The sequence below is a fragment of the Ahaetulla prasina genome, chromosome 4 (genome assembly GCF_028640845.1).
Source record: "Ahaetulla prasina isolate Xishuangbanna chromosome 4, ASM2864084v1, whole genome shotgun sequence".
Lineage (NCBI taxonomy): Eukaryota > Metazoa > Chordata > Lepidosauria > Squamata > Colubridae > Ahaetulla > Ahaetulla prasina.
This window is the reverse complement of record NC_080542.1, coordinates 121,241,482-121,255,625: the sequence shown is the minus strand read 5'-3', so window position 1 is coordinate 121,255,625 and position 14,144 is coordinate 121,241,482. Positions and strand designations below refer to the sequence as shown.

The 14,144-nt window shown below is 38.1% G+C and overlaps 1 protein-coding gene across 2 annotated transcripts in view; it reads right to left on the bottom strand.

Moving 5' to 3' along the window:
• Nucleotides 1–5,327: 5,327 nt before the first annotated feature.
• The window catches only part of CUBN (cubilin), a 49,267-nt gene continuing 40,450 nt past the window's right edge, over nt 5,328–14,144 (bottom strand). For both annotated transcript variants that reach the window (XM_058181695.1, XM_058181696.1), the window contains 2 exons: nt 8,251–8,430; nt 5,328–6,812 (listed from right to left, as the gene is read on the bottom strand). In XM_058181695.1, the coding sequence (XP_058037678.1) occupies nt 8,266–8,430 (165 nt within the window). In that variant the 3' untranslated portion in view covers nt 5,328–6,812; nt 8,251–8,265. The remainder of the gene's footprint in view (nt 6,813–8,250; nt 8,431–14,144) is intronic.

Below are 14,144 nucleotides of genomic sequence, written 5' to 3'. Positions count from 1 at the left end.
AATTGGCTTAGTAGAGCTATTTGTGCAATCATTTTCTGAAGGGTGGGGATTCATTCTCCGAGTTTATGGGTTGATTTCTGAATGTTTCGTTATCAGGCTAGGTCCGTGGTGGCGAACCTATGGCATGCGTGCCAGACATGGCACCCAGAGCCTTCTCTGTGGGCACGCATGCTGATGCCCCAGCCCAGCTCCAATTGTGTTTCTCCATCATGTTTCACTCAATCAGTTCCAACTTCTTGTGAAGTTGGAATTGACTGAGTGAACTTTTTCACTCACACGGTTCACAATTGGGGAGGCAGGATCCCGTTCTCCTCCTGAAGCCCATTACGACACAGAGACACAATGCGACCTCTTCAATTCCTCACAAAACCTCTGCTCTGGCTCCCTCTTGCCCTGTCGCAGAGACGGATGAAAGAGCTGTCACCCTGTTGCGGCAGTGGTGATGGGTGGAGCCTCAGTGCAGGAGCGAAGCACCCCTGCACTTGACTTTGCGCAACAGGATTCAGCCTTTATCGTGGTACTTTTGCTGTTGCCGCCAACAAAGAGGGCTGGGAGATAACAGCGGGGCGGATCTTGTGGGATGGGGGACAATCCCCAAGCTTGGCTTTCTCTTCCCTCATTGGTGGGGCCAAGAGAAAGAAGGGGGAGGGATGGGGAAGCACTCCCTTCCCCCGGCCAAGCACTGAGCACAAAAGCCATGGGGGGGGGTCTGTTCGTTGGAGAATTGGGGAGGAAATCAGTTGAAATCTGGGTGGGAGGTTACTCAGAGAGAGATCTGCCTGGTCTCTCCTTCTCTCCTGTTTAGATTCCCCCATCTTGGCTTTCTTCCCTAGCCTTGTTTTAAGGGAAGGAGGAAGGCTGGACAATAGTAGTTAAAAGGCTGTGAGCGGGGTTAGGGCTTATTAAAGATGGGATCGGGAAAAATGCCATTCTTTTCCAAAGGGCCCAGGGGAAAATGGAATAAAAATAGGTGTGTGTGTGTGTGTGTGTGTGTGTGTGTGTGTGTGTGTGTGTGTGTGTAAGTAAAAAACAGCTTGGGATAGCTTTAGCCACAAACTACAGCTGCTGTTATTTTTGCTGAGAGCTTCTAAGCTACACAGCATTGTTTAATAAATACTAACAATAATGAACCATAATATAAAGGATTAAAGGAAGAAATGTGAAATCAGAGGAAGGGGGAAGGAAGGAAAGAAAAGAAAAGTGAAATCAGACGAGGAGGAAGGAAGGAAGGAATAAGGATATGATGGCCCTCCAGAGGCTACTGCACTACACTCCCATCATTCCTGAGTTGTGCTGTTAAAGAAATCCAGTGCCACCAGGGAGAAGTTAAGTTGTGAAAGAGTGATTGAAATTCCTCACAAAACCTCATTATTCAGGTTAAATTGCCATGTTGGCACTTTGTGATAAATAAGTGGGTTTTGGGTTGCAGTTTGGGCATTCTGTCCCTATAAGGTTCGCCTTCGCTAGGCTAGGTCATTCTATTTCTTAAATTCTGCCTGAAGATATTATCTAGCCTGGTAATTTCTGGGTTCTATCATATCGCAAGATCTCAAATGGACAGCTAACATCAAAAACATCATTAAAAAAGGACAACAAAGAATGTTCTTTCTGCGCCAACTCAGTAAGCTCAAACTGCCCAAGGAGCTGCTGATCCAATTCTACGGAGGAATTATTGAGTCTGTCATTTGCACCTCTATAACTGTCTGGTTCGGTTCTGCAACCCAACAAGAAAAACACAGACTTCAGAGGATAATTAGAACTGCAGAAAAAATAATTGCTACCAACCTGCCTTCCATTGAGGACCTGTATACTGCACGAATAAAGAAGAGGGCCGTGAAAATATTTACAGACCCCTTGCATCCTGGACATAAACTGTTTCAGCTCCTACCCTCAAAACAACGCTATAGAGCACTGCACACCAGAACAACTAGACACAAGAACAGTTTTTTCCCGAAGGCCATCACTCTGCTAAACAAAGAATTCCATCAACACTGTCAGACTATTTACTGAATCTTGCACTACTATTAATCGTTTCATAGTTCCCATCACCAATCTCTTTCCACTTATGACTGTATGACTATAATTTGTTGCTGGCAATCCTTATGATTTATATTGATATATTGACCATCAATTGTGTTGTAAATGTTGTACCTTGATGAACGTATCTTTTCTTTTATGTACACTGAGAGCATATGCACCAAGACAAATTCCTTGTGTGTCCAATCACACTTGGCCAATAAAATTCTATTCTATTCTAATGAAACGTTCAGAAATCAACCCACAAGCTTGAAAGATGAACCTCCACCCTTATCCTACATCCAAGCTACAGATATTTGCAACTATCACAAATCATTTTCTTCTAATACAAATATCCTAATGTCAATTAGTGCCATTGAGCAAGGCTCAACTTTGGTGATTTCAGCATAGACAATGCTAATTATCTCAATCCAGCTAAGTAGTAACCTGTAGTTCTCCCACTAATAATTTTCTCTTTAATCTCATCCCTCCATTTTGTCTTTCCCTTCTTTTATCAACTTCTGTCTTGCCTGGCATTAGACATCACAGGCCAAAAATAAATGAGATTCTGCTTGCCAATCATATATCCTTATTTTTCATGATTCTGTCTATGCTTGTCTTTATGTTCCACTCTAAAATGAATAGAATAGAATAGAATAGAATAGAATAGAATAGAATAGAATAGAATAGAATAGAATAGAAACTAGACATGAAAAGAAAGACTGGGAAGACATAATAGCAGTGTTCCAAAATCTCAGAGGTTGCCACAAAGAAGAGGAAGTCAAACTATTCTCCATTGATTAGTGGAAACTAATCAAGGAGAGAAGCAACTTAGAACTAAGGAGAAATCTCCTGACAGTTAGAACAATTAATCAGTGGAACAACTTGCCTCCATAAGTTGTGAATGAATCTTACCTTACTTTCTTTAGCATGCTATCTTCAACTGAATATAAAGATTTATTAGAATAGAATAGAATAGAATTTTTTTTTATTGGCCAAGTGTGATTGGACACACAAGGAATTTGTCTTGGTGCATATGTTCTTGGTGTACATAAAAGAAAAGATACCTTCATCAAGGTACAACATTTACAACACAAATGATGGTCAATATATCAATATAAATCATAAGGATTGCCAGCAACAAGTTACAGTCATACAGTCATAAGTGGAAAGAGATTGGTGATGGGAACTATGAGACGATTAATAGTAGTGCAGATTCAGTAAACAGTCTGTCAGTGTTGATGGAATTCTTTGTTTAGCAGAGTGATGGCCTTCGGGGAAAAACTGTTCTTGTGTCTAGTTGTTCTGGTGTGCAGTGCTCTATAGCATTGTTTTGAGGGTAGGAGTTGAAACAGTTTATGTCCTGGATGTGAGGGATCTGTAAATATTTTCACGGCCCTCTTCTTGATTCGTGCAGTATACAGGTCCTCAATGGAAGGCAGGTTGGTAGCAATTGTTTTTTCTGCAGTTCTAATTATCCTCTGAAGTCTGTGTTTTTCTTGTTGGGTTGCAGAACCGAACCAGACAGTTATAGAGGTGCAAATGACAGACTCAATAATTCCTCTGTAGAACTGAATCAGCAGCTCCTTGGGCAGTTTGAGTTGGAGCAGAAAGAACATTCTTTGTTGTCCTTTTTTTTTTTTTTAACAAACTTAAGCTGTCTAAAAGAATCTGATAACTAATGGTTAAGGGAAATTAGCAAGAGTTAAGATGTCTCGCAGGGCACAGGGACTAATGACTTAAGACACACTTGACCCCTCCCTAAGGCTCAGCCTCACATCTCCCACTGTTGTGCCTGCGCCCCCCACGAGCTGGGCCTGCTGCCAGAAAGTGATTTGGACAGTGAGGGGGAAGGGCCGTTAGGACTTACCTCAGGAGCACTGGCTTCCCTGGCTCAGCTCCAGGAGCCAGAAGCAGGCCAGGTGGAGGAGAGAACAACAGAAGCAAGGGTGGGGCAGGCCCGGGAAGTGCTGAGTCATGGAGCCACACCCCACAGCATATAAAAGACAGCAAGAACTACTGTGTCTCTTTGTAACAGGCAAATCCACTGATTAAGAGCTGAAGTTTGTTTCTGAGTGATTCACCAGCCTCGTGGAAGATAACAGAGGCTCTTGGAAGACGTTGGCTATTCTGCTGCCAGAGTGATAGTGCTGGCTAATTAAGCCGTCACTCGGGCAGAGGCAAGGGAGGACACAACACCCACATCTTCTCTTCCCCTTAATCCTGATTTCTATTCTGAAGCATTCTGTTTCTTTCAATTCTGCTTCACTTTTAAGATTCATCAGAAGCATAATCTTATATTCTGGCACACTTAGAACGTTATTAGTCTTAACATATTCCACATTCTGGCATCACGCAGGAAAAGGCCTTGCTGAATCAATAAAGCAAAGGTTTATTGTTTTATTGCTCCTTATCTCTGCTTGCTCTCTGTATTATCCATCTAAGGTTATCTGTCTGATCCCATGTTCCTCTGCCTTATATGAAACTTGTCTGTTCCTTTGTCTCTATTTATAGTTGTATTCTACTTTGTAAAAAGAACATAGATGTTTTATTCTACATATTATTATTTTGAGAAGTGCAAATTCCCAAACCTCTTGCTTTATTATTTAAATATTTAAGTAATTCTATCTCATCAACTAGGACACTATTGTCTAAAGTTAATTGTTACTAAAAACAATTCTTGGTTACTAGGCTGTCTACTGAATAAAGTTTACAATAATGTATAAACCTGCATTGCCTTTCAGTTCTAAGTAGGTATTCTCAAAGTATGAATCCCACCAATTTTAGCGCAAGCAGATATGTTAGAATTATGGGATCAATCTAACCTTGATTAAAAAAACACCCACATATTTCAATTAGCCAAGCTAAGCATTATGTTTGGTCTTTGAGTCAAGGATCAAAGTGACAAAACCCAAAACTGATTACTTTAAATTTTATTAAAACAGTGTTTATGTTTTCCCTTTCTGTCATGATAAATATTATATTTCATTGGTAACTTTTAGAGATTTTGGATTCTTATGGTATATAAATTAAATGTGAGTAATTTTTCTAAGGGACATAGCTGGTGATATCTATGGCTTTTGAATGTTTGGTTTTCAGACTAATTTCATTTTAAAAAAATTACTTCCATATAATCTGAATTGCAAGTAGTGACATTATAGATACAAAAATCAGTGAAATTAAGAATCACAATATTGTCTTCAGGTTCAGATATGATCTATTCACAGATACAGTCCTTTAGCAATGGTCTGGTAAAGTAGGGAGATCTGATGACCCCTTCACCAAACAAGGATCCCCTACAAGCTGTCAAGAATAGAATAGAATTCTTTATTGGCCAAGTGTGATTGGACACACAAGGAATTTATCTTTAGTGCATATGCTCTCAGAGTACATAAAAGTACATAGTGTAGGCCGCCCTGAGTCTTCGGAGAAGGGCGAGATATAAATGCAAATAAAAAAAAAAGGAAAAAAAGAAGAAAGAAAAAATACATTCACCAAGAATCATTAGATACAACACTTATCTAAGTGTTGATAGACATAGGTTACTAATAAGCAATCAACTCATACTAGGAAAGAAACAGAACAATATAAATCGTAAAATACAAGCAACATGGAACAGTGATGTCTATTTCTGGTCTACAACCATAATAAAATTATATTCTGTTCTTCTAAATATAAGCAGCATGGTTATAGTGATAACCATGACTACAAACAAACACTAAATACAAGCAACATGGTTATAGTCATAAGTGGTAGGAGATAGGTAATAGGAAAGATGAGAATAATAATAGTAATACAGTCTTAGTAAATAGTTTGACAGAAATTAGTTGTTTAGCGGAGTGATGGCATTCAGGAAAAAACTGTCCTTGTGCATAGTTGTTCTGGTGTGCAATGTCCTATAGCGTCATTTTGAGAATAAAAGTTGAAACAATTTATGGAGGGGTCTGTAGATATTTTCACAGCCCTTTTTGACTCATGCAGTATACCGGTCCTCAACGGAAGGCAGGTTGGTAGCAATTGTTTTTTCTGCAGTTCTAATTATCCATTGAAGTCTGTGTCTGTCTTGTTTGGTTGCAGAACCAAATCAGACAGTTATAGAGGTGCAGATGACAGACGCAATAATTTCTCTGTAGAACTGAATCAGCAGCTCTTTGGGCAGTTTGAGCTTTCTGAGTTGGCGCAACTTTCTGAGTTGCTTTTTTGATGATGTTTTGGATGTTAGGTGTCCATTTTAAGTCTTGAGATATGATAGAGCCTAGAAACGTGAAGTTCTCCACTGTTGATACGGTGTTGTCTACTATTGTAAGAGGTGGTAATATAGTATTTTGAATGTGTTTAGTTCAAGATTGTTCCAGTTGCACCTCAAGGCTAGTTGTTTAACTTCTTGTCTGTATGCAGATTTATCGTTGTTTCAAATGACACCAATCACTGTTGTACCATCTGTAAACTTCAGTACTTTAACAGAGGGATCTTTTGAGATGCAGTCATTGGTGTATAGAGAGAAAAGAAGTGGAGGGAGCACACAGCCCTGGGGGGCTCCTGTACTAATTGTACAGGTATCTGATGTGATTATGCCTAGCTTCACCTGTTGCTTCCTGTCTGTTAGGAAGCTTATGATCCATTTACAAGTGTGGTAAGGTATAATTAGCTGGTTTAGTTTAGTTAGAAGAATATCTGGAATGATGGTATTGAATGTTGAGCTGAACTCTATAAAAAGGACCATTGCATAGGTCTTTGGAGATTCAAGATGTTGTAGAATGTAGTGCAGAGTCATATTAACAGCATCATCTGTCGATCTATTTAATAATATAATATAATATAATATTGAGAAATTGAGAATTAGTTTAGTAATGAATATTGACAAACTATTTGAAGAATGTTAACTGACATGGATATGATTGTTTATTCCACATACAGTAGTACATTTATAGATTCTCTTTAGTTTCATTTAACATTACAACTTGGACTTTGAAAAGTTATTTCTATTAGATGGAAATTTAAAGAAAAAATCACAGCTTGCAGGGGCGATTCCAAGCAGTGAATTAATTAAGAGTTATCTTGCTATTGGAGAGGTTGTTACAGACAATATATCATTTTGATATTTACACTGAGGAAGGCTAGAAAATAAGATGGGGATCTCTGAAATTTAGAACTATTATTTAAATTAAGCAATGACTAACTGCAAGCTCCAGATTCTTATCCTCTGCCTCTCTTGCTTATGATGGAACTACAATATTTCATCTATGCATGAATTCATTAACCTCATGAAATAAATTTAATCTGCTCTAAATCACACTCTTTCCACTACTTCCAAGTACCAAAGACCAGCTATGGTGCATAAACCCTTACCCTCTATCCCACGTTTAACTATAAGAGAACTATTGCTCTATTAAATAGAGCTAGATAAGTCTATGAAATGACTAGCTGGCTGATTTTTTAAAAGTGCTTACTTTTTAAATAATATCCGAGTTGGAACAACTGTATTTATAAGGGGGAATTTGGAACTTAATCAGAACAATCTAGCTGTAGGTTTTCTGCTGAATTGTTTGAAGGCCACTATTGCAGCCTTTCCTTATCCCTGCTATCTCCTAAAGTGATGAGAGTGGAATTCATGAAAAAAAGGATTGCACTCAGATCCTTAGAGAAATCTGACTGAAAGATTCCTGCCTTGTAAAGTATCTGCTATCCTGAACAGTAAAATAACCTTTTATAAGGCTAAACTGCTTCAGGACAGCAATGAGTAAGATTGATACAAAATTATGTCACCTTCTCTAAGATCATTAGGTTCCCATTTTTGGTCCATTTAAAATAGTCTACAGAATTTACAACATAGTTTGACCATCAAGTTAGCGAATACCCTAGAACCATGATGGCAAACCTATAGCACGCCAGAGTTGGCACGCAGAGCCCTCTCTGCTGGCACGTGCGTCATCACACCAGGTAAAATATCTGTGGTGTTTCTTTCGTGAGCTTCTGTTTTCCTGCAAACGACGAAACAGAAGCTCACGAAAGAACAAGATCTTACCTTATGCCATGCTGCCAGTGATGGGATGCCCTGCCTCCCACATGCCACACTAGTCTTCGAGTCTCTGCTGCGCATGCATGCATGCATGTCCACACATGCGCACGTTCATGCACTTTTCAGTTTGGACATGCACATGCGCAGTTTGGGCACTTGGTGTCTAAAAGGTTCGCTATCACTGCCCTAGAACTTTATGAAAGTTGTTACCTTACCTTAAGTTGGTTGTTTCACTTGCCAACTTCATAAGTGGCCCGGAAGTTAGAAGTATTAACTGAAATATCAGATTTGAACTTGACCCAGAGGCTACTTTGATTGGAAGTGATTGCAGAAGGGAGCATATTTCCACAGAACTTTTTGATTAAGGGAGCCCTCTCAGTGTCACCATCTCGGATCTAATCCACAAAAAAAAAAAAAAAAAGCATAATCATCTCAATGATCTCATCAATTTGATATACATGCCAGACAGTTGTCTCAATGAAATATTAGGAGAAGTAATAAGGGTAATAAGAAAATGCTAGAACATGCCAGAAAATGTAATAAGGAAATGTAAAAATGTAAAATGTAATAAGGAAATGCCAGAACATGGAAATTATTGGAATGCTTAGTTTGCCATTGCTCCATATTTTCCATGCTGACTTTTCAAAACTTTTTCTTCTTTCAAAATTTTTTACATTCCTTTTGCACTTTACTTGTTTGGGGAAAACTTAGTGGAGATAACAACAAAATGTACAAAGTTTTACTGTATACAATTTCTTGAATATCTGCTTTCTGGGGAAAAGGCAATATATGCAGCTTGAGAATAGTAAATATACAGATGTCATTTTAAGCTCACTTTAAAGTCTTGTTTCTACAGGAAATACACTATTATATGAGATGATGCTACTTTCTTTAAATTAAAAACTTTTAGAATAGTACCATGTGTTATCAATTAAAAGAATGGATTGAACATCTGGAATATCCTATATCTGGAATATCTGCAGGGAGATAGGAAGTTAAAAAAATACAAAATTGTGGCCACAGCCATATGATCAAAACCCTAGGATGTACATAAAATTAACTGCACAATTGTGACCATCATCCTGACTTTTTTTAATCTGCAGCAGACACTTCTGTCTGGTTCCTTTATTTCACTGAATTGCAATTTATGTGATTTATCCCCACTTATGAACAAATACATCATTTGCATTCATGACAAAAGCATTGACAAATAGAACAATTTAGAACAGCTGATAAGTATCACATCCAGAAGCATGTACAAATAATATATCATCTAATGATATTTGTGTTTTTTGGGGAACTCTGATGAGGTTGGATGTGTATTTAATTAAAAAGTATGGGTAGTCCTTAACTTGACCATAATTGAACCCAGAATTTATGTTGTTAAGTGAGACATTTTTAAAGTGAATTTTGCCCCATTTTACCACTTTTCTTGCCATGTTTGTAAAGTGAATCCCTGTAGTTGTTAAATTAGTAACACGGTTGTTAAATGAATCTGGTATCTCCACTGCCTTTTTTGTCAGAAGGTTGCAAAAGGTGTGTGTGTGTGTGTCACATTATCCTAGGACACTGCAACCGTCATAAATGTGAGTCAGTTGTCAAACAACCAAATGTAAATCACGTGATCATGGGGATGCTGCAATGTTAAGTATGAAAAATGGTCATAAGTCATTTTTTTAGTGCCATTGTAACTTTGTACCGGAACAGACTTGTAAGTGGATCACAAGCTTCCTAACAAACAGGAAGCAGCAGGTGAAGCTAAGCAAGATCACATCAAATACCTGTACAATTAGCACAGGGGCCCCCCAAGGCTGTGTGCTCTCCTCACTTCTCTTCTCTCTGTATACCAATGACTGCATCTCCAATGATCCATCTGTTAAGCTACTGAAGTTCACAGATGACACAACAGTGATTGGTCTCATTCGAGACAATGACGAATCTGCATATAGACGAGAGGTCGAACGACTAGCCTTGTGGTGCAACCAAAACAATCTGGAACTGAACACACTCAAAACCGTAGAAATGGTGGTAGACTTTAGGAGAAACCCTTCCATACTTCCACCTCTCACAATACTTGACAACACAGCATCAACAGTAGAAACCTTCAAATTTCTAGGTTCTATCATATTGCAAGATCTAAAATGGACAGCTAACATCAAAAACATCATTAAAAAAGGACAACAAAGAATGTTCTTTCTGCACCAACTCAGTAAGCTCAAACTGCCCAAGGAGCTGCTGATTCAGTTCTACAGAGGAAGTATTGAGTCTGTCATCTGCACCTCTATAACTGTCTGGTTCGGTTCTGCAACCCAACAAAAAAAACACAGACTTCAGAGGATAATTAGAACTGCAGAAAAAATAATTGCTACCAACCTGCCTTCCATTGAGGACCTGTATACTGCACGAATCAAGAAGAGGGCCATGAAAATATTTGCAGATCCCTCGCATCCTGGACATAAACTGTTTCAACTCCTACCCTCAAAACAATGCTATAGAGCACTGCACACCAGAACAACTAGACACAAGAACAGTTTTTTCCCGAAGGCCATCACTCTGCTAAACAAAGAATTCCATCAACACTGTCAGACTATTTACTGAATCTGCACTACTATTAATCGTCTCATAGTTCCCATCACCAATCTCTTTCCACTTATGACTGTATGACTATAACTTGTTGCTAGCAATCCTTATGATTTATATTGATATATTGACCATCAATTGTGTTGTAAATGTTGTACCTTGATGAACGTATCTTTTCTTTTATGTACACTGAGAGCATATGCACCAAGACAAATTCCTTGTGTGTCCAATCACACTTGGCCAATAAAATTCTATTCTATTCTATTCTATTGAATGGTCACTAAACGAACTGTTGTAAGTCCAGAACTACCTGTAATGCACCCACTGTTATTGCTAACAAATTATCAGTGCTTTCCAATGGTTATTCTCTGATATGGGTTTATATTAGAGTACAGATAAATAGATTATCTGGAGTTTTAGAGTGTAATGGCCAGAAATCCCAGGCACTGTTATTGTTTCAAAGGTCAAAACATTTCCCACTCATGCTAAAATAGCCAGCTGCATATTTGATCCTAGATACTCTTAGCATTTCTGAGAGCAAAATTGCACTATTTTTCTGAGGGCTCATGAGAAATTTGTGGCTTTTCAAGATCTGTGGCCTTGGTGATTCTTCTCAGAGGTATCCTACAGTCACCACATTTGAAAACCCAATGATCTGGCAGATAGTATTTCAGGATGCTTGCAAGAAAGGAGGCAATTTCCCATTCCCAATTCCCATCCAAGACTACGCTTCCAAATAGCAAAAATATTGATTTGCTAAGCTTTCCCTACTCATAGTCCTCAGCCAGGTGGATGTGTGAAGGTTCAGAAGGGATGAAAGCAGTGGTGGGATACAGCCAGTTCGCACCACTTCAGGAGAACCGATTGTTAACTTTCTGAGCAGTTTGGTGAACTGCTTGTTGGAAGAAATCATTAGGGCAGGGAACCAGTTGTTAAATTATTTGAATCCCACCACTGGATGAAAGGGACCCACAGAAGAGAGACAGATTTAACCAGGCAAATTTATAATCTCTGGAATTAATTCCCAGAAGACAAAGGAAATGCCTTGCTAAATTAAACCATTGTTCCTAATTAAAATGGTTTTTTGCTTTGTTCCATCTGGCTTAGGGCATGTTACTATGATTTTTTCCAACAACTAGAGAAGGAAATTATGAATCTAAATAAATAAATGTTCCTGTTTTCATTTTATGTCAGATTTCTGTCTGATTTTGGAAATTAATTCTGCTTATGACAGAAGGAAAGAAGAAATAAATCTATACATTCTAGATATTTCCTCTGTTTATATTAGCTCACATAAATCTTTTTCAACATTTCTCACAAGGCATGTTTAAATAAAGACAACCAATGACATTTCCTTCTCATTAGTGTTCAAGTCAAAAAGCCATATGGAACCAATTTGCTGACTCAAAATGCACAGACTACAAAGAAGAAAATATAAAAAAGATCACCCAATCTGTGACCCACCTTCAGAGCCACGGAGAGTTGTGGAATGACAAAATCCCCTTACCCCAACTCCATATATAAAAGAAATAAAATATATTATTAGAACTTTGTGTCATGTATTCGTGTACATTTGTATTGTGCTTTGCCAAGTGCAAGTAACAGCACTGAAATATTCAGGGAGAAAACAAGGAAAAATATATGAGCTGAACCAGGAAGTAGACAAAAGCTCTTTGGAGAAACAGATGTTCTCAAGTTCTGCAGAATCAGAACAATTCAAAAGAAAGAGCAGCATCACTCTGCTAAACAAATAATTCCCTCAACACTGTCAGACTATTTACTGAATCTGCACTACTATTAATCGTTTCATAGTTCCCATCACCAATCTCTTTCCACTTATGACTGTATGACTATAACTTGTTGCTGGCAATCCTTATGATTTATATTGATATATTGATCATCAATTGTGTTGTAAATGTTGTACCTTGATGAACGTATCTTTTCTTTTATGTACACTGAGAGCATATGCACCAAGACAAATTCCTTGTGTGTCCAATCACACTTGGCCAATAAAATTCTATTCTATTCTATTCTATTTACCACTTTTCAAATAAGCTGAAGTAAAACTTGAACTAAATCAAATCTGATCACAGAAACAGTTGTCATGACATCAATCAAGGGCCAACCAATCCCCAAATGGGTTGAAGCATTGGAGTGCAAATAACCGGAACCAAATCTAGACTTGTAGTAGTTTCAATAAAATTCATGCACTTCTCTCTAAATGTCTGACCCCAGGATCATTTGAGGAGCCCAAAGGGAAAATAGTCATGCAGGTAGTCCTTGACTTATGACTACAATGGAGCCAAAATTTATGTCACTAAGCAAGACAGTGTCAAGTGAGTTTTGCACCATTTTATGACCTTCTTTGCCACAGATGTTAAGTGAATCACTGCACTTAAGTTTAATAGCACAATTGTTAAGTGAATCTGGATTCCCCATTGACTTTGCTTGACAGAAGTTGCAAAATGTGATCACATTCATATGATCACATTTATGTTACCAGTTGCCAACTTTTGATCACATGATCATGGGGATGCTTCATAAGTGTGAAAAATGGTCATAAGTCACTTTTTTCAGTGCCTTTTAACTTCAAATGATCACTACTTACAAGGAATGGTTTTAAGTCAAAGACTATCTGTGTTTCCTTTACATAACATCCTATAATAAGATATTTCTTTATATTTTTCAATGAACTCCAGAGGTGGTATTCAGTGGGTTCTGACCACTTCTGGAGAACCGGTAGTTGAAATTTTGAGTAGTTCAGAGAAATGATAAATACCACCTCTGATTGACCCCGCCCCCATGTATTCTCTGCCTCCCGAGTCCCAGCTGATTGGGAGGAAATGGGGATTTTGCAGTTACCTTCCCCTGCCATGCCCACCAAGCCACGCCCACAGAACTGATTGTAAAAAATGTTGAATCCCACCACTGTTGAATTCCCAATATACAGAATTGTACAGGAATTGATACTGCATTTTGTTAAATTTTACTGTTTTAAATAAAAATATTCATCCATCTGTCAAGTAATAGTTAGGTCCCTTTAAGCCCTGGGCTTAATTACCTCAACCAATATCATATGATAATTTTCTCCAATTAGCTGAAGGAAAACTGTCATATGTTCTCCATGTGTTTCTTTTTAAAGAATATCTTAAAATAGCTGGACCACATTGTAAATTTATTGTAAATTTCAACTTTTCCCCTCAGGACACCACTACAGAGCATTGCATGCCAAAAGAACTAGAAACAAAGATAGTTTTTCCTTCGTGCGATCACTCTGCTGAACATTTAATTCCACAGCACTGTCTTATTCTCATCTTTCTCATCTTCCCGTTTTTCCTATTATCTTCTTCTACTGATTTTTTAGGATTTATCAGTTGTTTGTAACTTATGATTAATGATTGTAACTATGATTTATGATCCATAATATATCACTTCCTGTTGATATGTGCCCTGTGAGCTTATGCACTGGAAACAAATTCCTTATGTGTCCAGTCACACTTGGGCAATAAAGAATTCTATTGTATTCTAT